We start from the raw sequence: 26,987 nt of genomic DNA on the forward strand, positions 1-26,987 counted from the left end.
ACAAAGTACTGAGTCACCGCTAGCATCAGGGCATGGAAGCATCAGTGCATGGAACTGAGACCACCATGCAGCTTCGCATCTATCCAACGCGCGTGTGGCCTTGTAACATTAGCCATTTTCCTTTTTCCCATTCTTTACATTTTCTATCTCTTCCCCTTGTGTTCTCTCTTTCTTTCCTTTTTCTTCTCTCTTTCTTTCTTTCTTTCTTGGAGAGACCGCCTCCTGCATATAGGAGTCTCTGACACCTGCGGAGCACTCTTCAGAGTCGCCACGGTGGCGTCCGAGCCTACCTGGCATGCATGCCACAAGGCTGGGGCGACGCACTGGCCATGCCCTCATATATAATCTCGATCCAGTGGTATTGGCATTTTTCCTATATGTAGTTTTCACAGTTTGTTGGATCCAATGTGGACTCCTTTTTCGGCTCAAAAAAATGAAGTGAACTCCTTTTGCGGATTTGCCCTGCATATTTATGTTCATCCAGCTACTAGGCGTCAGCCGGCTGATCTGGTCTTACCGAAAAAGGGTTCCCCCCTCCCCGCAAAAAAAAAAAGAAAAAGAAAAAGGGTTCCCCCCGCTTTGTATTCCAAAGCAAACCACCAAAGTACACATCGCAATGCTGGGGCGAGCAGCACAACAAGCCCAAAGAAAAAGAAGAAGAAAAAATGCCAACAACGGCAGCTCGACAAAGCGCGGATGACCCGCGACCGCTGCGCCCTCCAGAAACAAACCACTACAGCCCAAGGCTCCGAACTACCGCGAACTAAGCAGCACCTCCAAGAAGGGATGCGACGCCGACGATGCTGCTGCCCGAACAAGTCCTTGGGTTTCCCCCAGTATGCAGAGGGAGGTGGGGGATAGCTACTCCCGACGTCCTCCAAGAAGGGATAGTGGCACCCGCTGGTGTCATTGCATCGGAGCCGGACGAACCGGCGAGGATTTCTCCCGCACGCCAAACCCCACCAGCCAATCGGAGCCGACCAGCCAAACCACCGCCTGTAACGCCCGGATAATCAAGCTACAGTAATCCCCCACTAATGATGCCAAGTCATCACTGTTACTGTTGCTAATCTCACTTTGATTCAAAACCAATTCAAATTCAATTTTTAAATTAAAGTCAAATAAATTATTTCTCCAAATAGTAAAACAAAAATGTTCGCTGGGTTGCAAATTTTCACTAACTAAATGTCATGAGTGATTCAACATCATTTGAGGTAGCTAATTTCTCCTGGGAATTAAAGAAGTCCCAAATCAGCATTTTTAAATGCTTTTCCGTTTGTGAAAAATCCAAATCAATTCCAACTCCTCCCAAACCATTTGTGGCAGGTGCAAAATATTGTAATGTATTTATTTGGCCAAGTCCCACATTTTTCAGAACTCCTTTTGGCAGCTCAAATATTGCATAGCATTTATTTTTGTAAAAAGAAAAGAGCGAACAGGAAAAGAGAGAAGCCACCCCACCCCTTTGCCACACCGGGCTTTAGCCCACCCCAACAAGCCGGCCCACCTTCCCCGCGCGGTCGATCCCCTCCCTCACTGCTCCTCCGACCGGGGCGCGTCCCCGCCGGACCGAGCGCCGCCCCGTACTGCCACGTCGCCGACGGGAGGATAAGGCCGCCCCCCTGGCGCCTCGGTTCCCCCCTGGCCTCACTCCCGCTCTCATCCACTTCTCCCCTCTCCCAGGCGTTCCCCTCTTTAGTTCAGCCCCACTCCCGAACGCCTCCGTCGCCATTGTTGCCGTCGATCTCGCGGCCATCGTCGCCCCCACGCCGAGCTGGGAGGTCCCGCGGAACCGCTGTCGTCTGCTTCGTCTTCCTCGCCCACGAGCTCAAGCCCGGAGCCACCGCATCGTGCGGATCGAGCTTCATCTTCCTCGATCGCCGCCGGCGTTCTTCCTCAAGTTCGTCCAATCCTGCGCTCCTAAGCTTCCACCGGGCCTACTTGTGCCTCCACGGTGAGCTCCTCATCTGAATCCCCCCTCGTCCCGCTGTCGATCCGTCGCCGTAGACCCGTGCTCGCCCGAGGCCGCCATGGCCGGAGTTCCGCGTCCGCGCGCGCACATCCACTCCTCGCCTGTTCGCGTTGCTCCTCCTGCTGCTGCCCGTCACGCGCGACCACGCACGCATTCGTCCGCCCCCACTCCTCACAGCACGTCGAGGCCGCCACTCGCGCGCTCCCCTTTAGCCGCCCCCGCTCGCACATCCGCACACCGCGCCCCTGGCCGTGCCCAGTCCTGTGTCCGCTGCGCCCCTGCGCGCTGGCTCGCCCGGCCGTGCGCCCACGGGTGCCGTGCCGCAGCCGCCCGCGGCCCTGCCGCTGTACTGCTGTTCCTGTACTGCTGTTGCTTCTACGTACTGCCGTGGCCTCGCGTCCGCTCGCAGCTGCTCTATTTCTGATGCCGTGCTGCTGCGCCTGCTATGTGCCGCTGAACTGCTGCTACTCCCGCTGCTGGCCGTGCTGCTGCTGCTCTTATCCTGCTAGCCGCCGCCGCTAGCGTTGCTTTGGTGCTGCTACTGCATCCTGCCGCTACGCCTCTGCTCTCTGCTACTGCCCCTAATCCCCACCGCTGCTTGCCTGTACTCCTGCTAGCTACTGTACTGCTAGCTAGCTTTTTAGTTTTTACATTGATTAATCCCCTCTACAGCCCCTAATCTGCGGTTAAACAATCGTTAACAGGACTTAAAAAAAATATGCGAAGGTAGTATATTTGACAAACTCCATTTTACCCCACTGGACCAAATCCATTTGATGCATGGAATAAATCCTACGAAAATCACAAAATGCTATCTTTTATTAACAGAAAACAGATGTGTGTGCAGCGTGGTGTGTGAGTGCGCCGTGCGTGTGGCCGGCTGGGCTATGCCCAGTAGTGGCCAGGCCCTTGCTTAGATTAGTACTACTAGGTGTGTGCGTTCTGCTAAGTTAGTCTAACTAGGTGATGCCCCGCGCGTTGCTGCGGGACATTAGTGAGACAAATAGCTTAAGAGAAATGATGGGCACTCTAGACTGACAGCTATCTATAAGATATGAAAAATGAAATGAACAAATTGCAGCACCTTGAATATGTACAACAATTATACACCAACATTTTCATGATCTTCTTGCGCTGCTTCAAGTCTGCATTTTCAGCACACTAAATTGCAAACAGAAACAGGAAGTAGGAGACATTTAACACCAGAGTCTACAAATCATTGAACATTTGAAGATAAATATTCATCATTGCAAGAATTTGAAAAGTACATATTGTTAGGCTATCTAGTTTGACATTTCTGAAAGTAAAGAAGTATCATAAGCAAGAAATGTTTTAGTACTGCACTTGAAGATCTATGAATGCACAATGAAACTTAAAGACAAACATGAAAACTAATTTTCCTGTTGGTAACAAATGTGAAATGTGTTGATCTAGGGTACATGCTCAAATAAAGCCCAACCTAGATGCTAATTTAGCGGGGAAAGCCATGAACGTAATTTGATGGAATTAGTTTCTGATAAGTTACGGAAAGTACCTAGTAGATAACTTTTCACATAAATAACTTATCCAAACACATGGTTGTTTCCCATTGATCTCTTACTGAAACAACTATAAGAAACACCACAAATGAAAAGTGATGAGGTAGCATTTGAAGACATATCACCTCTGGAGCCCCTCAAATCCACTACACTAAATTGGAGCACAGCATGCTGAGAAAAAATAAGGAAGGGATTGGCTGCAATTACACTATGTGATGTTCTCATTCTAGCACAAGACACTCATGCTGAATCGCAGATGCAGCAGAGAGAGTAGGCGTCGTATGGTCGCTCGGTAGCCAATTCATCGCCTCTCTGGATGGCATGGATCCCTGCAGCCCAACCAAGGTGCAATAATTTCTCAAATAGAGGTAATTTGGTGAAAGCTAAAACTTCAGAAAATAATTAAATATCACAAACAAATATGATTTGAACGTTGTGATTTATACCAACTACTGCAGGCTGATGCATATGTAAGCGATATACCTATGGTTGGCAGCAGATGAGAAATAGTACCTAGGCATAAAAAGTGTGAAGCAAAAGTATACCTTGTGATTTCATTATAGAAGCCGAACAGTATCCATTAATCAAGAAGTTAACCTTGCAAGCCATAATAACTATTTGCCTACATCATACATTTTCAGATGTTGAAATCCCCATCGGTATTGAGAAGCACATAATACATACATGGAAGATACATCACACAACACAGGTTCAGTATTAACAAATCGATTTGGTCAGCTATACTGGATGGAAAAGAAAGCAAACCAAACCCATGGCCTCCTCTTACCCCAAAAGTTAGCGAAAGATGTTGGAATGTGAGGAGTAATGGATAAGCTTGATGAAGGGTTGCCTGAGATTCACCACGAAACAAATCCAGCACCACCACATCCATACATTCTAGAATTTGTACATGACCCCGATCCATATACCAATCGCTAGAAAAAATGAAACAGTAACGTCATGTAAGTAATACACATGCATCTCTTCCACTACAAAACACATACGCCTTCAGGCGTGGGCATGGAGATCTGAACAAATAAATAAGGGACAGGACCAACCTCATCTTCCTGCTCATACGTACTTTGTGATAGACGCACTATTTCGATTGGGATCAGGCAGCCTTCTCAGTATTTGGCATCGGTATGGCTCCATCAGGGCTGCAAAACTACACCTGCGGGCCACAACGCAACAACAAATTTCAGATGGGATTTTGTGGAGGGGAACAGCGAGAAGAAGGGCGGTTCTCACCAGATTTCTTCTAGTGGCCGCTTTAGTTTCTGCGACTCTGCGAGGCCGCGACGCGAGCGGGAATCGGGAGCACCGAAACCAACCCAAATCGATGGTGTTCGAGCAGCGGCAGCCGCCCGCGGTAGCTGGACGCAGCTACATGTGGTTGCGGCGGCCTATTTGGCGTGGACTGGCGAGCACTGTTGGAGGCATCTCGCAGTGGAGGCATATTTGTTAGGCAAGCCAAGAAGACGGAGCGGGATGGCCGGACTTGATGGGAATTAAAGGAGGAGTAGTGGAAGTGGAACGGGAAGGCGAATCAGGCAGTGGTGTGCGTTTTTTGGGATGTGAGGAGCCGAGGAAGGTAGAGAAAGGTGGATGGACTGCGGGAGGATGGTCAACTCGTGAGCTGTAGATCTAGCCACTCATAGTCAATCAAACGGGTGAACACATTTGTAGTGACGTGGAGGATTGCGAGGCTAGGAAAATCAGCTACTAGGGGGCTCCTATTTAGATATAGAAGATACTAGTAGATGACATGTAAGCCCCTTTTAAATAAGTTAGATTTATTTATTTGTTTTGGTAATTAGTCTATGACATGTGGGTCACAACTGCCCTTTGACTAGTCAAAATTGACTTAGTCAATTCGGTTTAAGCTAAATATAATAATTTCAAAAAAATGTTTAAAACTTTAGAAAATCATAATAAATAAATCGTAACTCGGATGAAAATGTTTTCTACATGAAAGTTGCTCAGAACGACGAGACGAATTCGAATATGCTGCCCGTTCGTCCGCCACACGTCCCTAGCTTAGCAAACCTCGAACATTTCCCCTCCGGTTCATTTGTCTGACAGATGTCCGGAACCGGGATAACATTCCCGGATGTTTTCCCTCTTCGTCTGTATCACCTAGCACCGCGTTAGATCGCTCCTAACACCTCGTTTTACCATGTTATGCTTTATGATGCTTTGATTGCTCTGTTTTTTATTGTGTTCCCTCTCCATTACTTCTTTCCGGTAGACCCCGAGACGGCTGCCGATGCCACTATGTTCGACTACATCACCGACGACCCTCCCTGTCTGAGCAACCAGGCAAGCCCCCCCTTTGATCATCCCGATATCGCCCATTCTATACTCTCATGCTTGCATTAGATTTTGCTACTGTTATTGTTTGCTCCTATTATGATGCATAGCCTGCTTTTGTAACATGCTTATTGTTACCTTACCTGCTTATCCTAAACTGCTTAGTATAGGTTGGTTAGTGATCCATCAGTGACCCCCCACCTTGTCCTTGTTGCCCCTGCTTCATCATTGAAGACCCGATCAACGGGATCGAAGACCAGGCCCAGGCATCGCACATCACTTTCCCCTTAGTTGCTCGACACTGCTGGGTTACTATCGAGTGCCGAGGGTGAGACCTCTACAACACTTTTGATGTTAACCATGTAGTGTAGCTATTCGGTCGTGGTCATCGAGGGTGATTCCGCCTTAACCACTTCCGATACGTCTCTGTCGTGTAACCCCTCATGTGTGAACCTCGGGGGTGATTCCTCTTACGTTCACCTTGATGATTACATCAAGTGGAATTCACCGGGGGTGATTCCTCGGGTTTTCCCCTTGATGTTTAGACACACAGTTACTATGATTACTATGACTTTACACTGGACCATGTTACTAAAGACGGGTCGACCCTGAGGGGTACCCGCGCGAGCATAATTGCGAGTGATGTGGAGACGGGTTGACCTGGAGGGTACGCGAGAGTTGAATACGAGGCGTGGCCGGGCATTCTTAGCCCTTGCCGCAAGTCCTCGAGACGGGGCAACGGGGTCACATCTTTCGTGAGTCTCTGCTTGTTACCGCGCGTTCCTAATCCACTACGATTTGGATATTTGATCCGAGGGGCCTCTGGCCTGATAGCACTAACCATCACGTGGGCATAGTATGGGCGTTCTGCGTCGTATACATCAGCCGAAGCTTAATAGACGTCAGCGTCTGAGCGGCGCGCGCCGGGTTGGACTGCGTAAGCACCTGCCTTGTTGAAGGAGGTAGCTAGGTCTACTCACCGGCCGCGTACGCCACGTGCAGGAGTTCCCGGGGAGATGGCCCATGACCCCTGGGGGCATAGGTTTAGTCCGGCGTGCTGGCCTCTCTATTAAGCCTAGGTCGGGTTGCGGCGTATTGTTTGGCCGAGGCCGGGCATGACCCAGGAAAGTGTGTCCGGCTGGAGTTAAGCGAGCGTGGTGGGTAAGTTGGTGCACCCCTGCAGGGAAGAACTAATCTATGCATAGCCTGTCCTACGGTAACGGACACTTGGAGTTGTATCCCGATCGATACAACTAGAACTGGATACTTGTGATGAGAATTGGATTGTGATGAGGTGATAATTGGATAGTATGGCTCTGGATTGCTTTCTCGCGGGGAGTCGAGAAAGGATCTCTGGCCGAGGTTGATAACACTACTACTTTACTTTATGCTACTCTACTCCCTCTTGTTGCTGCAAGATGGTGGTTTCAGAAGATGCTAGTCTTCGATAGGACTAGGCCTTCTCTCTATTCTGGCATTTCTGCAGCCCAGTCCACATATACAACCTTCCTTTGATAATGTTGCATCTGTAGTGTAGATCCTTACTTGCGAGTACTTTGGATGAGTACTCACGGTTGCTTTGCTCCCTCTTTTTCCCCTTTTCCATTCTTCTCGGATGACGCAACCAGATGACGGAGTCCAGGAGCCAGATGCCACCTTTGATGACTGCTACTACCCCGAGGGCGCCTACTACCACGTGACGGAGACCATTGATGACCAGGAGTAGTTAGGAGGCTCCCAGGCAGGAGGCCTTGCCTTTTCGATCGATGTTGCTTTTGTGCTAGCCTTCTTAGGGCAAACTTGTTTAACTCATGTCTGTACTCAGATATTGTTGCTTCCGCTGACTCGTTTGTATTCAAGCTGATGTATTCGAGCCCTCGAGGCCCCTGGCTTGTAATATAAAGCTTGTATTATTTTTTAATTTGTGTCTAGAGTTGTGTTGTGATATCTTCCCGTGAGTCCTTGATCTTGATCGTACACATTTGCGTGTATGATTAGTGTACGATTGAATCGAGGGCGTCACACCGCCCAACTATGCGCCACGACGGTTGCGCCGTCACCAACACCGTCTCGCTGCGAACACCACCACGAGGCCAAGAAGAGCGGAGAGAAGATCTGAGCGACGGGAGCAGCAGCATCAAGGCCGAGCGGGAGGGAACCACCTCCACCGCCATCGTGCGGGAGGCCCGCGCCTCCGGCACCGTCGCGGTAGCCGTCCGGACACGGCAGCGGGGCATACCAGGCCACCCCGGCCCGGCCAGGCCCGAAACAGGCCCGCTAAGCCCCGTCGGCCACGCTGCAGCAAGCTGGCGTCGACGCCGCCAGCCCCTGCCGATCATCGCTGCCTGCCACCGCCTCTTGGAGGCCACACAGACGCCACGCCTGTCGCCGGCCCGCCCGACCCAGATGGAGCCCAAAGGGCCTAGATCTGGGCTGGGCGGGCACCGCCAGCCCGCGCCGCCGCGCAGCCCTGCCGCCAACGGCGCCGCCGCGGCCCAGAGCTCGCCCCCGCCGCCGCGCAGGACCGCCGCCGCCTGAGGACACCGCCCGGAGCCGCTCCGTCCTGCGCCGGAGAAACCCCAGAGGGGGAAGGGCTGGGGGCCGCCGCCACCAACGCCGCCCGGGCCAGGGCCGAGGCGGGCGCCGGCGACGGCGGTAGGGAGGAGGAGGAGGGAGGGGGACACGCGCGGGGACGGAGGGAAGGCGTGGCCGGCCGCCCGCGGGGGCGGCGCGGTCGCGGACGAGAGAGAGGGAGGGGGGAGGGACTTCGCTGATCTGATCTTAAAAGATCAGCCGCCTGGCCAGCCGTTGATTTGCCTCAATAGAATTTCATTAGGGCCACTTGATTCCCTTGTGGGATCACTGTTGGCCCAGTCCCGATGCCTGCTGCCGTCGTGGATCGCCGCGCCGACTAGGCGGCGATGCGCGTGAGGTGGAGTGCTCGGAGGGAGGCGCCCGCGACCACCCCAGTAAAAGAGCTACCCATACGGCAACTGAACTATATTTATTCTTAGTCCCATACATAACTTGCCGGCACTTAAATGAAATAGTAGTACTACTAGACAGCAAGAACCAAGTGTAATAAGAGCAAGTATAATAAAGATGAGTCAGCGGGCTATAAGGAATAAATTAGTATATTTCTGCTTAGTTGGAGGAAAGAGAAGAGAAGAGAGAAGGTAAGCGGGCTCTTCGTGAAAAGCCAGCTCTAGCACGTGCTTCTAGGCACTTTGTGAGAATGAAAGATGGCCACATAATAAAAAATAATACACTTTTTTGATCTACTATTGTACATGTTGGCTATAAAATGACATGGCACTAGCTTATAGCCAGCAGCTAGCTATACTATTAACCATGCTCTAAGTGGGAGAGGTGCTTGGGCTGACACACTGTTTACTTATACATATATATGCTCGGTGATGACTGCCTAACACACTTTTTTGCTAGTTAGCACCATATTTCTACTCATGTTACTATAATTTCATCCATATTAATATACTCCCTCCGTTTCTAAATATAAGTCTTTGTAGATATTTCACTATGGATTACATACGGATGTATATAGACGTAGTTTAGAGTGTAGGTTCACTCATTTTGTTCCGTATGTAGTCCATATTGAAATCTCTAGAAAGACTTATATTTAGGAACGGAGGGAGTAGAAGCGTGTACCTGCTACCATCTTGGGTTGAGCATTCGGCTGGTGGGTTGGTGGCTACTTTTGACACCTCATTGAAATAGTACTCCCTCCGTTCCTAAATATAAGTCTTTGGAGAGATTTCACTATGGACCACATACGGAGCAAAATGAGTGAATCTATACTCTAAAATGCATCTAGATACATCCGTATGTGGTCCATAGTGAATTATCTACAAAGACTTATATTTAGGAACGGAGGGAGTACATAACAAGAAAGATGCTTGAGCTAACAATCTGATTTCTTTTTTCAGAAAAAGTTCATCTAGTGATCAAGCTGCATTATTATAGAAACATGTACTCCTACCTGCTACCCTTATCCCTAGAACGAATACATCACATGGTCCAATAGTAGAGTAAACTCGCAGCAGGCAGTGGGCACACGTCTCCGCGCACATACTCCTCGGTCAAGGCTGGTCTTCCTCCATTCTCCACGTCACGGCCTTCACGTGAAGCTCAGATCTTCTCCGGCGAGGGCGCCGCCTCCTGTAACCGAGGCCATCCTCTTCGTCGTGCGAGCTCAAGCCCTTGTGCCTCCTGTAACTGAGGGCATCCCCTTCGTCGCGCGAGCTCAAGCCCTGGTGCCTCCTCTCTAGCGGAGAAAGAGAGAAAAGGTAATACGCGATGGTTATGGAGACTGATCCTCTGTTAGTTACAGCTAGATTCGCATTCCTCCATAGATCTAATCCGGGGTTCGTATCTTCCCCCGACCCCCTGTTCTTTTGATGCTTGCTGCTAATCCAGAAAAAAAGTATGTCTCATTTAGGCTTCTGGTAGATAATTTTTTTACTTCTATACTACTGTAATTAACAGTCAGCTGATTTCTAATCTAATTCCTCAACAGTTGTTTAAATACATGTATGTACATAATTATGTTCGGTTCAGGAGAATAACACCAAAGTTTCTTAGATCCAAAGTGGATCAGGGACCAAGATGACGGACGGCGACCACCGGGACAGTAAGGAACTTGCTGCCCTTGAGAAGGTGTTGCTCGATGAAACCGCGGATCCAGTCGATTTGCCTTTCTCGCTTCTCAAAGCCATCACAGGGAATTTTTCCCTAGCTCACGAAATCGGTAGGGGCGGGTTCGGGGCGGTCTACAAGGTAACGCAAGCAACCAGACCCTGTGCTGTGTGTGTATTAACCAGATACAATCAGATTTCAAATCAGCTAAGTGGGCCTCTGAATAATACTCTGTTAGTCTGACATGATTTATATGAGATGCAGGGACTGCTTCCAAGTGGTCTTACCGTTGCTGTGAAGAAGCTTTATGAGAAATTCGAGGTCCTGGACAAGAACTTCGAAAGCGAGGTCGCATGTCTCGTGGGGGTCAGGCACAGGAACATGGTGCGATTCCTCGGATACTGCTCTGAGACGCAACACGTAATGATGCCGTACGACGGGAAGCTTATATGGGCAGATGTGCGACAGAGGCTGCTCTGCTTCGAGTACCTGCCCAAAGGGTGCCTTGCGGACTATCTCTCTGGTAAAATCGCATCAACATGTTGAGCTTCATTAATTCTTTTTGGAAAATAATTGGTACAGTAGTTCTGAGCTCTGTTCCATTTTGCCATATTTTGATTCTAATCCTCATTGCCTCAGGGGATAAGAGTGCACTAACAAATGTCATGACAACATAATTGCTCTCTTCTGCTGCAAAAGAGTAGTAGTTACAGCTTAATCCAACGACCAAAAGAAAAATTTGAGCATCTCAATCTGCCAAGCCAATATGTTGGCAAGCCCACATCTTCACACCTGAATTTTAAATAAAGTGGTGGTTACTTTGTTGCCAATTGTCAAACCCACCTTTTTGCACTGAAATAGGTGTTCCGAGGCTTTTCAGATCGGGCAATCAATCAACTAGGCAATTTTCCCTTCATTGGACTGCTTATCCCACTGCATATAGTACTAACCATTTGTTGTATTGTATACTCTCCACAGATGCATCTTGTCGACTTTTGTGGACTACACGTTATCAAATAATCAAGGGGATCTGTGAGGGTATACATTATCTTCATCGGCAGCGTATTATTCACATGGATCTCAAACCTCAGAATGTACTATTGGATGATAACATGGTTCCCAGAATTGCGGATTTTGGTTTATCGCGCCGCTTAAGTGAAAGCCGGAGTCATGCTATTACTGAAAAGAAGCTTGGGACGATGTAGGCTACTAACTTTACCGCCAAGCTTGAGAACTTGATGTTACTATCAGTTATCTACCAACTTTACTGCATACACTATATTTACTAATCATCAAACTGTAATATTTTTTTTATGCAGGGGATATATGGCACCAGAATTTATAATCAAGGGAGAAATCACCTTCAAGATAGACATATATAGTTTGGGAGTTATAATCATGGAGATCCTAATGGGACGTAAGGAATGCTCAAATGTTAAGGAGGTAATTGTATCATATATGAGGTTCGAGGCAAAACATTGTATACAACATGTTTAGCACAAACCAAAATGTTGATGAACATAAATGCAACCCATATTCAATCAGTGTATGTAATTAGAATGTGAAAATTAAAATATTTGAATGTAGTCTTTGTACCGATCTTCCAAAAATAGACGTGAAAATATGGTTGTGATTTCTGAAGTCATTATGATCGAAAGATTAATTACACTAAAAGTTGATCAAGTGAGAAATTCGAAATAGTTTGTGGTAGGTATCTTGCATTTGGTCTGTAGTCCTAAATCAATATGGTTGTGTGTTTTCAGTTTTCTGTTCGAAAATGCATGTTGTCCTTTTCCGTAACTCACTATGGGTGTCAATTGGCAGGTAGTTGAAAGTTGGACGAATAAGTTTGGGGCATCATCGAGCCATACAACACTGCAACAAGTGAAATCATGTGCTGAGATAGGGATAGCGTGCATGAACTATGACCCACGGAACAGGCCTGCTACATGGTTTATCATTCGTGGAATATTGGGTGAAGCGGGAATTTCAAATTGGTCTATTACAAGTGATGTAGCTTCCTCAACAGAACGGCCGGTACATTACTCAATAGTAAACGTATATGATCCATTTGTAAAGGTTTAGTTATCTCTCCTAATCTTCTTTTCATCTTTGGTGCAGATAAGTTTTGCCTCGAAGCTGACGGATGAGCTGAAGTTGATGGATGATTCTGCTGCACCATCCCAACAGCAATCATCGGAGCTGGAAGTGGAGCAGGAGGATTACAAAGTGAGCCAAGAGAAGAAGAGGAAGGCATCAGCCGTGAGTATGGCGACTGGGTTGATGAGCACCCTCAGTGGCAATCTTTCCATGTTCATGAGCCAAAAGTACAATAAGTGTTATATAGTCATTTCTTCTAACCTTGTTTTCATTTTTCTTGCAGATAAATTTCTCCAAGCTGGCAGATGATTTGGCGTTGTTGGATGATTCTGCTGCACCTTCCCAACTGTTGGAGATGGAGCAGGAGGATGGCAAAGTGAGCGACGAGAGGAAGGCAAAGGCAGCAACAGTGAGTTTGGCGACTGAGGTGATGAGCACCGTCAGTGGCAAGCTTACCACTTTCAGAGGCAACGAGTACAAGAAGCGCAAAGAGGTGAGGAAACAGGCCTCCTTCCTCGAGAAGGAGTTGAGCACCATAAATGCTTCCCTGGAGCAGCTAGAGCTCATGGATGAGCTCGCTCCATGGGTAAAAACATGGAGGCACGATGTCAAGGAGATTTCCTACGGCATGGAGAATTGCATTGATGACTTCATGCGCCAATTCGGAGGTGAAGATGCTGAGACATGCTTCGTCTGGGAGGCTGCTGAACTTCATAAGAGGTTGTGCGAACTTCATCGGCTAGCCAACGAAATGAAAGAGCTGAGGACTCTTTTGGTAGAAGCAAATGCTCGACGTGAGAGTTACAAAGTTGATGATTGCAAGCCTAGTTTTGGCTCTGTGGCTGTCGACCCCCGACTGCCAGCGGTCTACCAGGAGGCAACCAACCTTGTGGGCATTGATGGCCCAAGGGAGGAGGTTGCCAATTGGTTGATGAATACTCAGAGAAAACTTAAGGTTGTGTCTATTGTGGGTTTCGGAGGTCTAGGTAAAACTACACTTGCCAAGCAGGTGTTTGACCAGATCAGGGGGCAATTTGATTGTGTGGCTTTCTTTTCAGTTTCACAGAGGCCTGATGTGAGAGTTCTTCTGAATCGCCTACAGTTGAAACTTGGATAAATATTCCTTCTCACGATCGTGGGTTTGACGACATCATTGAAGTGCTAAGGAAGTATCTCGTAGAGAAAAGGTAATTACTTACTTCCAATAGTCACCTGCATTGGCTATTCCTCTTAAATTGAAGTAATTAGTCAGTGCATGTTTCAATTACGATTGCTTGCCCTTGCATGTGGGAAGTTTGATAATTTTCATGTTTGTACGCACGTTGGTGATAGAGATTCAAAATTATAAATAAAATATCAGAGTACAGAGTAGAAACATATCTTTGGAAGAACTGATTGAAGTTTTGTACTTTTTTTCATTAAGTGTAATGAATTGCTGAGATGCTTAGTGGAAGAGACTCATAGGTAGGTAGGTCGGTAGGTAGGTAGATAGGTATGTAAGTAGGTTGGCAGGGAAGGAGGAAGAGAGTATCCGAATAAAATTCTCGGGAGAAATTTGCTAGGTGGCTAAAAATCACAGGCATAAGCTACCAAATGTTCGGTCAGGAATTTTTTTTTGGAAGGAACACAATGTATTCCATCACACTAGAACGTCAGGCAAGTCTCCAGCAACAACATTTAGTACAATTCTGAGAAGTTGCCGAGCCAGGTTTTGAAGCAACCACTTCTCATACAGAGACCATGCGCCGCTAAGGCGTGTGCTGTGCTACATAACACTCTCTATTACAGCGTTCAAAGCTTACAACACACAGACCTACACGCATCTGAAAATTTATATCTTGGAATAAAGATCCCATCCTTGATAAATCATACTCAGTACTGTTGATTGCACTCTTATTCAGGCATACGATCATGCTAATTCAGCCATATGAGAAACAGCTTTGCCTTCATCTAGTTTATTGTAATTTTTTATGCTTCTGTCTTGAACTTATAGTCATATTTTGCTACAATATAAGTTGTGCAAACATTTCAATAGGTACCTTATTGTAGTTGATGACTTGTGGGATCAATCAACATGGAAGATTATTAGTTCTGCTTTTCCAGAAAATGAAAATGGGAGTAGAATAATAGTAACGACACGGTTGGAAGATGTGGCCAGTGCGGCCTGTCATAATGACAGTGAGTGCATATACACAATGAAGCCCCTCAATGAAGATAACTCAAGAATGTTATTCTGCAACAGAGTATTCGGGTCCAAAGCTGTTTGTCCACCCCATCTTCAAGACGTCGCGGTTGATATTCTGAAGAAGTGTGGCGGATTGCCGCTCGCAATTATCACTATATCTAGCCTATTAGCTACTCAACGGAGATCAATGAAACACTGGGAGAGCATAAGGAAATCATTGGGTGCCCAGTCTTCCACAGTTCCTTCACTGAAAGAGATTAATACTATATTAAACCTTAGCTACAAGCATCTTCCTCTTCATCTCCGGGCATGTTTTCTGTACCTTGGTATGTATCCCGAGGACTATATCATAGGACGGGATGATTTGGTTAAACAATGGATAGCTGAAGGCTTTGTCAGCAGTTTGCATGGGCCAGATTTGGAGGATGTTGGTAGGAGTTATTTCAATGAGCTTGTCAATAGAAGTATGATTCAGCCATCAGATACTGAGTGTGGACAGGTGTTGTCTTGCACAGTACACGACATGATGCTTAATTTGATTCTAAGCAAGTGCGTAGAAGATAATTTTATTAGTGTGGCATACAACTCTGAGGACATGGCAAGATTGCTGCATGGCTGCAAGTACAAGGTTCGACGATTATCCCTGAGCTCCATGGCTGTTGGTGGAGCAATATATGACACGGCTGTTGCTGCTAGCCTATCACAAGTTCGATCATTTATGTTGTTCGAGAAACCCGCAGTCATACCCCCTCTTTTCTGGTTCAAGTATCTTAGGGTGCTCGTCATCTTTGCTAGGGGGGAGAATATAGTTGACCTCACCTCTATTAGCCAATTGTTTCAGCTGAGGTATCTGATGGTTACAGTTTATGACCGTGTGAAGATAGAGCTCCCTACTAAACTTGGTGAGCTTATTTACTTGGAGACGCTGGACGCAGGAAATTGCAGACAAATAGGGAGCATCCCCTCAGATATAGTTCATTTGCCCCGCCTGTCTTATCTAGTTCTTCCAAATTGGACAAAGCTGCCTGAAGGTATCGAGAATATGAAATCACTACGCACTCTGCAAGGGCTTGACCTGCAAAATAGCTCAGTGAAGGGTATTATGGGTCTCGGTGAGTTGACCAATCTGAGGGAACTGGGTATGCGACTACATATAAATTCAAAGACGCTAAGAGCTGATGCTTTGGCCTGCTCCATTGGAAAGCTCTGTGACCTCAAATCTTTGTCCATCTTTGGCAATTATTATGAGCGTGAGAATGTCCAGCAGTTGAGTTCATTATCCAATCCTTTTCAACATATTGAGCGTCTTGACTTGAAATACTGGCAGTTCCGCAGAGTTCCGAAATGGATGGGTGCTCTCCATTGCCTGTGTTTCCTCAAGATGCAGATTGGGAAGCCGTCAACTAACGATGTTCATCTTCTTGGAGAGCTTCCATCCCTTGTCCACCTCGAGTTAGGAGGGAGAGTGGTCCCTGATGAAAGAGTAATATTAGGTGCGAGACTATTCCCGGTTCTGGAGTACTTCGATTTATATTGTGAGGTGGATAGTACGGCGTTCCTATGGTTCGAGGCGGGTGCTATGCCTAACTTACGAACACTCTGTCTCCAAGTGATGCATTGGCACGGCAGTATGCCAGACGGCTTGGAGCACCTGTTACACCTCCAGGAGATCCTAGTGTATGGGCCGGGGGCCTTTGATGATGTCACTTCCTCGTTCAGGGAGGCCTCGCTGGTGCATCCAAACCGCCCTTCTATTAATGGGAATGGCGTGTGAGTTTCTCAGATTGTCTCTTTTATCAACAATTATTAGTTGCTTAGTGGACCCTTTAATTAGTTTTGCGGGCTTCGAAATGAATTTGGTATGCAATCCTAGCTACCTAGCTAGATATAATTCCCACATGCATCTTACCTTTCGTAGCCCTGCCAGAGAAGTGGTGGATTGTAGCCAGGTCTCTGTGAATCAGCAGCTGCAATAGCTGCTGTCTGGAGTTTCGTTCTTTGATGAACTTGTTAATCAGCTGATTAACGTGCTATATATAGCTAATAGTTATTTGACTATAGCTGTGTCACTTGAGTTTTCATGTTGTGGTTGCCGATGTGGCTGCTGATCTTTGTGTAAAATAGGTTGGTTTTGTTTATAGCAAATGGTGTTTATGGATCAAGATGTATTAGATTTTCCATATAAACAGCCTGTTTGTAATGCCTGTAATCCTGAGTGATGATTGATGACTGAATACTCCTACTGATCTCCCCCAAGAAAAAATCAATGCTGCATGCATGGGGATGCTTCATGTGTCATATGTTCTGATTATCTTGTGATTGGAGGTTCAGGAATGCTAGGATTTAGGCTGCGTTTGTTCTAGTACGTCTACCATGTTTGCTTGCTTAACCTGCTCATTTATTAAACCCCTTGTTATTTCTTTTTCGCGAATACGCAAAGCTTGCGTATCATTCATTGATAGGTAGAAGAGAACAAACAAAGGCATACATGCGAAAATAAGAAGAGCACCACACAAGGTGTGGGAAAGAACAAAGAGAGATACGCACAACACAAAGCTCTCCTAGCTCGAACTCCATGCAAAAGGCAAAGAGACGAGATACAAGGCATCTAGACAGCGTCACGACCGACTCCAAGTACCATCGTCGCACAACCACAACTCCAGGCCGGACTGAATCAACGTACCTCACACCTATGCGCATATATAGAGGATCGGAAAGTGGGGTGCAGGACCAGGCCGGACTAGGAGGAGAAGTCATGGAGAGAGCGTCGTCGAGGCCGTACATTGCGCCGCGGATGCCCACCCCGCGCGGAGCAGCCTGGACCAGCAAAGCGTCCACAGTCTTTAAATCCAACACCGAACATAACACAGGCAGCAAGACGACGCCTTCATGAAGGGTACAGCGAGGAGCCACCGCCGCCATCCGATCTAGGGAACTAGATCTAGGGTTTCCCCTAATACTCGAGTAGGGGCATGGAAATAAGGCCATGGAGGCGCCTTCAAGGTGTCGACGCTGCCAGCATCGGCGAGCCGATCAGGGCTTTCGCCCTGGCCAAAGTCCGCGCAATCCCAAAAGCAGCGGATCAGGAATCGAAGAAGTGGAAACCATGACAAGCCAAGACCACGACTGCTGCAAGAAGAGCCGCACCCAGCACCGGGGGAGGTGACGAAGGGCGCCGCCGGACGCTCCACCACCACCGACAACCACCGTGGACCAGGTCGAGCTAGGGGAGGCCCAAATCGGCCGCCATCAGCCCACCGCAGCCAGCACGAGAAGAGGCATGGCCGGAATGAGGCTCGGCCGCCGGGAGGACGCCGGATGCATGAGGGCCCACAGCACCACCACGGCCAGTCCGAGAGGAGGCCTGGCCGGGACGAGGTCCTCCCGCCGGGAGGACGCCGGACAGCCAGGGACATGGGGATGGGTGGCCGGGTGAGGTGGAGCGCAGGGGAGGGTGGGAGGAGGACGCGCCGCACCGGCAACACCGGCGACGACGGCAAGGAGGAGTCGCCGAGGCGATGCCAGATCCGCCAACAGGAGGGGTCACGGGTAGGAGCACCGCCAGGACGACCACGGGGAGACGCTGGAGGGAGCGGAGGCACCGGATCCGCCTCCGGGAGGCGCACCGCCGGCGGCCAGGACGCTGGGAGAGGCGCCGACGGACCAACTCGACGCGGGCCACCAGCCGCGAGGCGCCGCGCGAGGAGAGCCGCTCAACGGGGGGAGGCCCCACCGCCGCCGCCACAGTGCGAGCTTCGCTTGGTGGTGGCTTTCGGCGGCGGCGAGGGGAGTAGCCGGAGGAGGGGGGGCTGGTGGCGACGCGGTGAGGGGCTGCCGCCCCTGTCGCCTAACCTAGGCGACGCGGGGGCCGGGTACTCTGGTATACAATATTCCTAGAAAGATTTCGTTATTTCATCCCTCTGTTTGTGCTGCTGTGATCTCTTGGTCTTCTCTTGTCATCTCACGGCTGGCTTCAGTTGTCAGTACACGTCTTACAAGTCTTCTACGTCCATTTTATGTTTATGCAAAAAAGTCTTTTACATTCAGAGATATATATAACCAGTGTTGTACTTGTACGCCATAGTTTTCTTATTGGGGCAGTATGCAGAGAAGAAGTGAATACACGAGAGTTGTTAATATGGACAGACATAACCCAGAAACTGAAACTGCATCGAACCCAGTTGTAGGTTGCTTGGAGGACATGCAGTTTCCTGCATCGTTAACCCAGTTGATGAATGGACACCTCTTTTCAGGTGCCCCATGGCATGCTCCAGGTACCACCTGGCCGCTTTGAGAAATGTTTCGGCAGGATCGCCTGTTCTCTGAAAAAATAAAATCATAAGGAAGTAGCATAACTGATGATTCCTTTTTTTTTTTTTGCTATGCAGCAGCATTTCAGATACTTTGGCATCGTTGGCCTCAGGAGATGCCTTTAGAAGGTGCAAAGAATAAAAAGCCTATTCTTTTTTTTGAGGGAATTAAAAAAAAGTCTATTCTTCTTCTGTTCCTCTATTGTATATATATTTTCCTTTCGAGAGCAGTGGAGAGCATTAACTAATAATATATATCGTGAAGGGGCAATCGAAAATGTGTACGATGCCATCCTCGAGTCAGTGTATGGCCTAAAAGTCAGAAACAAACGTACTGCGTCCAAAAAGAAAGTGTGAATAAAAACATCTGGTTTTAATGGTGTCAGTCCAAATGAAAAATCTAAAGCACCTGCTAAGTGCAAGTCTTTTATGTGCCTAGTGTATCATCAGCACTGTCTAGTAACAAGCAACAACTGACAATCTTCAACACCGCCGATTCGCCCAGAGTGTATTATGGAATCGTGTGCAAGCGTGGACTGCTGCTGACTTCCCTGTTCCAGCTGCTGAGCATCAGGCTTCTGCAGAATGGTGGCTACAGGCTAGAAAGAGAGCTCCACAAAACCTGTGGCATGACTTCGACACTATGGCAATCCTTGTTCATTGGCGAGTTTGGAAAATCTTTAATGGGCTCCATTGCAGCTTCCTCCGGAAACATGCGAGATATAGGAGGGCAACCGGCTGTAATTTTGAAATTTGAATTTTCTTATGTCTTTTCCAACTCCTACATAGTGTAGGGACTAGGGAGCCATGCAGTTTTGTAGCTGGAGTTGCTTTATACCTCAGCTCCCTCTGTTGAGTTTCTTCTTGTAACCTCTGTTTTCACCCTCATAATAAAGATCGGTCGGTGGCCTTTCGGATACTTTTTTTTTAGAAATGGAGGAGGACCCCCGGGCTCTACATCTGGACGATGCATGCGGCCATTTTATTAATTACAAAGTCATACAACAGTAAGACTAAAGCCACCGTCTAGGCAACATCTGTCGTTACTCCTATCCAGTTGATGAAGGGATGCTGATAGTCAGGGCCTAATACCAAACAGACCTCGCAGCCAAACCTAAACATCTAAGACCTGAGGTCCCAACCAGGACGCCTGCCGGGTATGGGGCACCTACCAGTCCGGCGCACTCCTCAACCAGGACCCCTGCCGGGTATGAGGCCGCCGCAGCCACCTGCCACCGATCCATCTTCAGAGTTGTACTATTGCATCTACCGTGCCAGGTCTCTCTGCCATCGACGCCACCACGACGCCAGACAGCGTCGTCCTCCTGCGTGAGTCCATCTTCGCACATCGAACTCTGAATCTGCAGTGCGCCATGCCGTTGAGATCCGTCGCCATCAATGTGTAGGATGAAGCACCGCTCCAGCAAAGAAGTCGTCCGCTGGTCCCGCGAGACCGAGTGCACCTCCAAGAATGCCGCCCCAAGGGGGTAACGACACATGATTGCCGCCAACATCCGATCAGCTGATCTAGGGTTTCCCCCGGAGGTATTGAGTGGAGGTAGGAGCTTCACCTCGATGATGCCTTCATGAAGGAAACGATGATAAGGGCATCGTCATCACCGGCTCCGGCCATCGACCGAAGACTAGGTTTTCACCCGGATCCGTCCCAAGTAATCCACCCGACAACCTGTGCATCATCTGGACCGCCTTCAAAGCCCCAGATCTAGCCACCTAGATCTGGCGACCAACCGCAATAGCAGTGCCACTGTAGGAGCCCTGGCGCACCGCCACCGCCTGAGTGTGCCACCACTGGAGCCTAGGAGGAGGGCTCCCACCCCGCCTCGCCAAGCCGCGAGAGCCGCCGAGATGGATCCTAGGAGGAGGGCTCGTCACCGTCTCTGATCCGAACCAATCCGTAGATCAGATCGCCATCACAGATCCGCCTTGGACAGGGACTGCACCACGCCATGCCGCCGTGGGAAGCCCTAGCTTAACCGGCCGCCACCATCCAGGGCCGCCGTCCCGGGATCCAGACAGAACATTGCCGCTGCCAGTGGCCATGTTCCGCCGCCGCCGACCGACCAACTCCGACGAAGAAGAAGGCCACCACCACCAAGCCTAGGGTCGGCGCCCCACACATCTTCGTGTTGCAGATCAAGTCCAGGAGCAGTGCACTGTTGACGGCGATTGAGATCGGTAGCACAACGAATCAGCCCGACTAAGTCAAGGCCAGATCTGCCGTTGCTGGTGCCATCCTCCACCACCGCCGCCACACCATATCCATGTCGCCGCCGATCTGCACCACCGCCGCCGGTCTAGCCGGAAAGGAGCACCGCCTCCATCCAGATCGAGATCCGAGGAGAAAACCGCCGCTGCCGCCACGCCACAAAGGCTTTGCCCTGTGACGCCCCGGGTGACGGCGGCGGAGGGGAGAGGAAGTGAGGCGCGGCTGTAGGAGGAGGGAGGGGGCTCCCCGGTGTGGGGCGGCGCCACCGCACGGGGGGGGGGGGGGGCATGGGACGGGGTATATGTTAAACCAGTTGAATAGACACCAAAAATAAGAACGTGCAGTTCTTACAGTTCAATAACTATATGCAACAACCACTCTCAATCTCAAATTGGTCGCCAATCAACATAATGTTTAGTAGTATACTATAAATACATATGTTAACTTTCGAGCTTAAACCTTTTAAATAATAAAGCGCCCTTTATTGAAAAAGATGCTAAATTTCAATTGTTGGTTGCTGCATAAATTTCAAATTAGTGTAGTGTACTACTAATATGAACTATGAAGTCAATATCTCGTTCTCTTGTTCTTAAATCATGAATTGGATGATCTGTGTTTCATCAATATGAACAACTAGCTACCATGGCCGGCAGATGGGTAGAGTACGCTGTTGCCAGCTAAGCCTGGAGTATATTATGATTGTAGGCTCAACTCGAACGGAACAACTAATAATTAACTTATGTTTGCATCTTGACCAGCAGCAACTCGATCGAGGTCATCGTCGCTAATTAATTCAGCATTCTTGTTGAACTATTCTGACCTCGATCCAGGGACACAGCTCACATGTATGCACGAAGACGAAGCCACCGAGCTGGACGCCGGTGGTCCATGTCACCATGAGGAAACCCAGTCCCCTCACCACCATGGAGAGGCACCCCGTGAATACGGCGTAGTTGTTGATCATCTCCACCTCGGGCAACGCCTCTTTGGGCCGAAACCAGAAGCCAAGGAACTTATCAGACACGTGGTTGGCACAGTCTCTCCACCCCCGCCGGTACTTCTTGCTACTCTGTCCACTCTGCCTATCTTCATCAGATGAGTTGGAGAAGCCTGACACTTCTTTTTTTTATGAAAAGGAGGATTAACCTCGGCCTCTGAATCGAAACTATGCATGCAACCATCTTATATTAACCAAAAGATCCAACAAGTGTATAGTATGATACAAAAACTCATCAAGAGATAAATAAAAGGAGAACTCAAAGCCACATCCAGCAAATCAGGACTAGATGAATATTGTTGGACTGCCATCCAAACCGATTGTACGTATCGGTTGCACCCATAAGCCATATGCTTATTGTCTTACACAATTTTGAGTAATGACCACATATGGATCTAGCCGGTTGCTCTGTATAATACCTGCAAAAAAATTGTGATGGGTTGTATGTTAAGAATCGTGTCATTCCGGTTGTTTCAAATGGCCCAAAGTAATGCAAACACTCCAACTCGAATATGCGCCGCTAACTTAGGCTCAACACGGTTTAGCCAAGTCTCAAAAAGAGTATTTATGCTATTAGGTGCACTGACGTTAAATGCCATATTCACTGTGTGCCACAGTAGTTTGGCAAGTGGACAGTCGAGAAACAAGTGTTGAATTGATTCATCTCTATCATAGAAACAACTTCGTTTACTACCCACCCAATTACGTTTTATCAGATTATCTTTAGTCAGGACCACTTGTTTGTGAACAAACTACATAAAAATCTTGATCTTTATGGGCACCTTGATTTTCAAATGTGTAGTTCACTGAGAATACTCCTGACACCGAAAGTCTCCAGTGCAGTGTATCTAGCTCATGAGAAAGGCTGACCTGCATCAACCTGCATCAACCTGCATGCGCACATGATGTATCCATTTATACCATTGTTCCCCTATAAGTGACTTTCTGAACTGTATGTTTAAGGGAACTGATTCCATAATTGTACTAACGAAAACCTCTTTTCGTTGTACAATATTGTAAAAGGTTGGATAGTGCATGGCCAATGGCGTGTCCCCTAGCCAAGTATGTTCTGAAAACCTAGTTTAATTGCCATTCCCAACAGTGAATTTGGTCCTATTGAAAAAGGCCACCTTTGTCCGCATAAGGCCCTTTCGAAAAGGAGAATCATTCGGTTGCTCCCTAACTTGTGGGAGGGTTTTGGAGTGTAGATATTTGTTTGCAATAATTGTATCCATACTCCCTCGTCATCTACATAAAGTCTGTACAACCACTTACTGAGTAAGCATTTGTTCTTTATCTCAAGGTTTTCTATACCTAAACCACCTTGATCCTTCTTCTTGCATAGTATATATCCCACTTTGCCAGCCTATATTTAGATTTAGACTCATCGCTCTGCCTAAAGAAGCGTCATTGATAAAAGTTCAATCTTATCCATATCCCAATAGGTACCTCGACGAAGGACAAAAGGAGCATCCGCATACTTGTAAGCATGGTGTTTATCAGGATTAGCCGACCCCCATAAGACATAAGCTTTCATTTCCAACAACTAAGCTTTTTTCTGAAATTGATCCTCTATGCACTTCCACTCTTTGCTGGTGAGCTTTCGATGATGAATTGGTTTTTGCAAATATCTAAACGGGAGATATCCCAACTCACAGCAAAACAATTATCTATAATTATTCTGCTCTTCCTAGGTGCAATCAAAGTAGAACGGTTCACTTTTGCTGGAATCAATTTTCAAGCCAAACAGTTGTTTGAAGAGACATAAAACTAGCCTAATATTCCTAGCCTTTACCAAATCTACTCCCTCTGTCCCAAAAATTTTGTCTTAGATTCATCTAGATACGGATGTATCAAGTATTAGATACATCCGTATCTAGACGAATCTAAGACAAAAATTTTGGGACGGATGGAGTAAAAAATAATAGTGTCATCGGCATACTGAATAATGAAAACACCACCATTCACAAGATATAGCATTAGCCCACCACCTGACCGTCCTCTTTGGCCCTATCAATTAGGACTGCCAGCATATCAGCGACGATATTAAACAAGATTGGAAACATTGGATCCCCTTGCCTAAATCCCTTCTATGTCTGGAAACATGTGCCGTCATAAACCTTTATCCTGACACTGCCTTCTTGTATAAAGGATTCTACAAGCTTCGTCCGAGCGGTATCAAAACCCTTCATACGGAAGGCCTGTTGTAAAAATAGCCATTTAACATTACCGTACGCCTTTTCGAAATCAGCCTGAGATTCTAGCTCGACCTGGATCTGAAGTTACGATGGGATTGGGACCAGCTAGATCTGCATCGAGAAAGATGCACGGACTGGCCGGAGTGTAGTGTACTACTAATATGAACTACGAATTAGCTGCCATGGCTTACAGATGGATAAAGTATGCTGTTGCTAGCAAAGCTTGGAGTATATTATGAATGTATGCTCGACTCGATCAGAACAACTAATAATTAACTTATGTTAGCATCTTGATCAACGACAACCGATCGAGGGCATCATCGTTAATTAACTCAGCGTTCTTGTTGGACTCTTAGGCACTCTTCTGACCTCGATCTCCCCACCCTGCACCCACTGCATCTTTGATTAAACAAAGGAAGCTACTTTCAATGTTTAATCATGCGATCCAATAATTAAGAAAAGGCAAAGCTCTATGGATGCATACATACGCTATTTCTCTTTCAAACAGTCATTCGTGTCAGTTAAGTGGTGCTATCTGGCACCTAATTAATTTTTTTGAAACGTACACAAGAGTTTTGCCTCATCCTGCAATGTCCCTTCAGGACTGAGCTCAAGACTGTTGGATGAAGCAATATTGTGTTACTCTGTTTCTGAACATTCGTTTAGATGCATGACTTTTGCTTCTTTCCTTTTTTCTCTGTACAATACTTCAATGGCAAAAGGAAATTTCAACAGAATGTACTGGTGTAGTTGTGCAAAAATATATGCTGGAAGCTTTTTTTTGGGAAGTAAACAGCATACTCGAATGTCAAAACAAAATCTGTATCCGGGGGAAGAGGGAGCTTATGCACGGTGTACCTAGTGTTGTACACCATGGTTTTCTGTTTGGGGCATGAAGGTGAATAAGTCAAATACACCAGAGTTCAGTATAGACAGAGATAACCCGGAGTGTTGTGGAGATCATGACGTACGCTGTCTGTTGCTCGAACAACATGCAATTTCCTGAAACTGCATCGTTAACCCAGTTGAATGGGTGTTTTCACTTACTGAAACTCCGCTTTATGGTCTGCATTGGATCACGGCAGTTTGCAAACATCTGCAACAATCACTCTCGGTCAGATGCATGTAACAGTTTTACATTCGTCATGAGCTGGCCATTCATATTCATCTGTGTCTGAACATTTGCCACAGTGACCAGAGGACCGAATCCCAGCGAGTGAATTGCAAATAAACATCCACATTGAAGGCTAGGCCTGCAGAAACCACAAGTCTACAGTTTTGTGCCAAAAACCACTAATTCCGAGCCTAATTGTTTTTGCAAAAGACACTAGTTGGCTGCTTAGGCCATTTTTTATGATGATTATGACAGGTGGACCCCTCTTTTGCTGACATGGCGTAACGGTTCCGCACAGACGGCGTTAGACAGAGGTTTGCCCAGATTTACACAAGACCTAGAATTTTACATAAACACCCTTTAGAGAGAAACAAATAAACAATTAGCCCCTGAGCTGCCCTGCGCACTGCAGCATGGCGGGTCGCGGCCCATGGGGTCTCGTCGCCGGCGAGGGACAGTGTCGCCAGGGTCTGGGAGTAATGTGCCCACGGGGTATCGTCGCCTGCCGTGGCGCAGCTGGGAACCATGGCCGTAATGGCGGAGGAGCTCGATCCGATGGCCGCGGCGGCGGAGCTCGATCAGGCGGTTGCCGGCTAAGGCAACAAATACCGGCGTGGCGGTGAGGATTTGGGGGCGGGGCCGCTTGTGTTGCGTGCTCCGGCGCCTAGAGCGAAGTGAGAGAGATGTCAGGGGAGAGAGAAGGGAGAGAAAGAGGAGGAGGAAGGAGAAGGGCGTGGCTGGGGCGACTGCGGGGGCTCGGGGTGGGAGGGGCGGCGACGTGAGCAGGGTTGCCGGCGGCGAGGCACCTGAGCAGTCACGGGAGGAGGATGGACGAGTTAGTTGTGAGCTTTTTAAGGAAGGAGTTTTTTGCACAAAAAAACGTCTAACGGCATCTAGTCAGAACTTTTACGCCATGTCAGCAAAAGAGGGGCCCACCTGTCATAATCATCATCAAAATGGCCTAAGCAATCAACTAGTGTTTTTGCAAAAAAAATTAGGCTAAGAATTAGTGATTTTTGACACAAAAATATAGAATCGTGGTTTCTGCAACCCTAGCCTTCAATATCGATGTATTTTGCAATTTACTCAATCCCAGCTACTAGTATCATAAGTAATTCAGATAGTGTTAGCGAGTCTATATTTTGGCAAAACAGACATACTATATTCGTTGGCGAGTTCTTTCAGCAAATCAAATATTTCCTGTTATATATATCCTCCTTTCCTAGTTGTAGGGTGGATATTGCTTTGAAAAGCAAATAATAAATCGAGTCCAAACTGGTATTATATATTCTTTTAGGAAACTTGGATTACTGTTGGTTTAACGGTGTTGTAATTATTTGGAAACTAGTAGTAAGATGCACCCAGAGACGAGCATTTGGCTCA

At 47.7% G+C, this 26,987-nt stretch overlaps 1 protein-coding gene and 1 pseudogene across 1 annotated transcript; both read left to right on the forward strand.

Annotated features, from left to right (window-relative positions):
• Nucleotides 1–32: 32 nt before the first annotated feature.
• On the forward strand, nucleotides 33–7,543 carry LOC123084473 (uncharacterized). The gene is made up of 4 exons (XM_044506058.1): nucleotides 33–102; nucleotides 1,391–1,954; nucleotides 5,759–5,829; nucleotides 7,449–7,543. The coding sequence occupies exons 1-4, from the start codon at nucleotides 33–35 to the stop codon at nucleotides 7,518–7,520; spliced, it is 777 nt and encodes a 258-aa protein (XP_044361993.1). The 3' UTR covers nucleotides 7,521–7,543.
• A 2,596-nt stretch (nucleotides 7,544–10,139) lies between these two features.
• On the forward strand, nucleotides 10,140–17,084 carry LOC123088465 (disease resistance protein RGA5-like; annotated as a pseudogene).
• Nucleotides 17,085–26,987: the final 9,903 nt, after the last annotated feature.

The sequence above is a fragment of the Triticum aestivum genome, chromosome 4A (assembly GCF_018294505.1).
Source record: "Triticum aestivum cultivar Chinese Spring chromosome 4A, IWGSC CS RefSeq v2.1, whole genome shotgun sequence".
Taxonomy (NCBI): Eukaryota; Viridiplantae; Streptophyta; class Magnoliopsida; order Poales; family Poaceae; genus Triticum; species Triticum aestivum.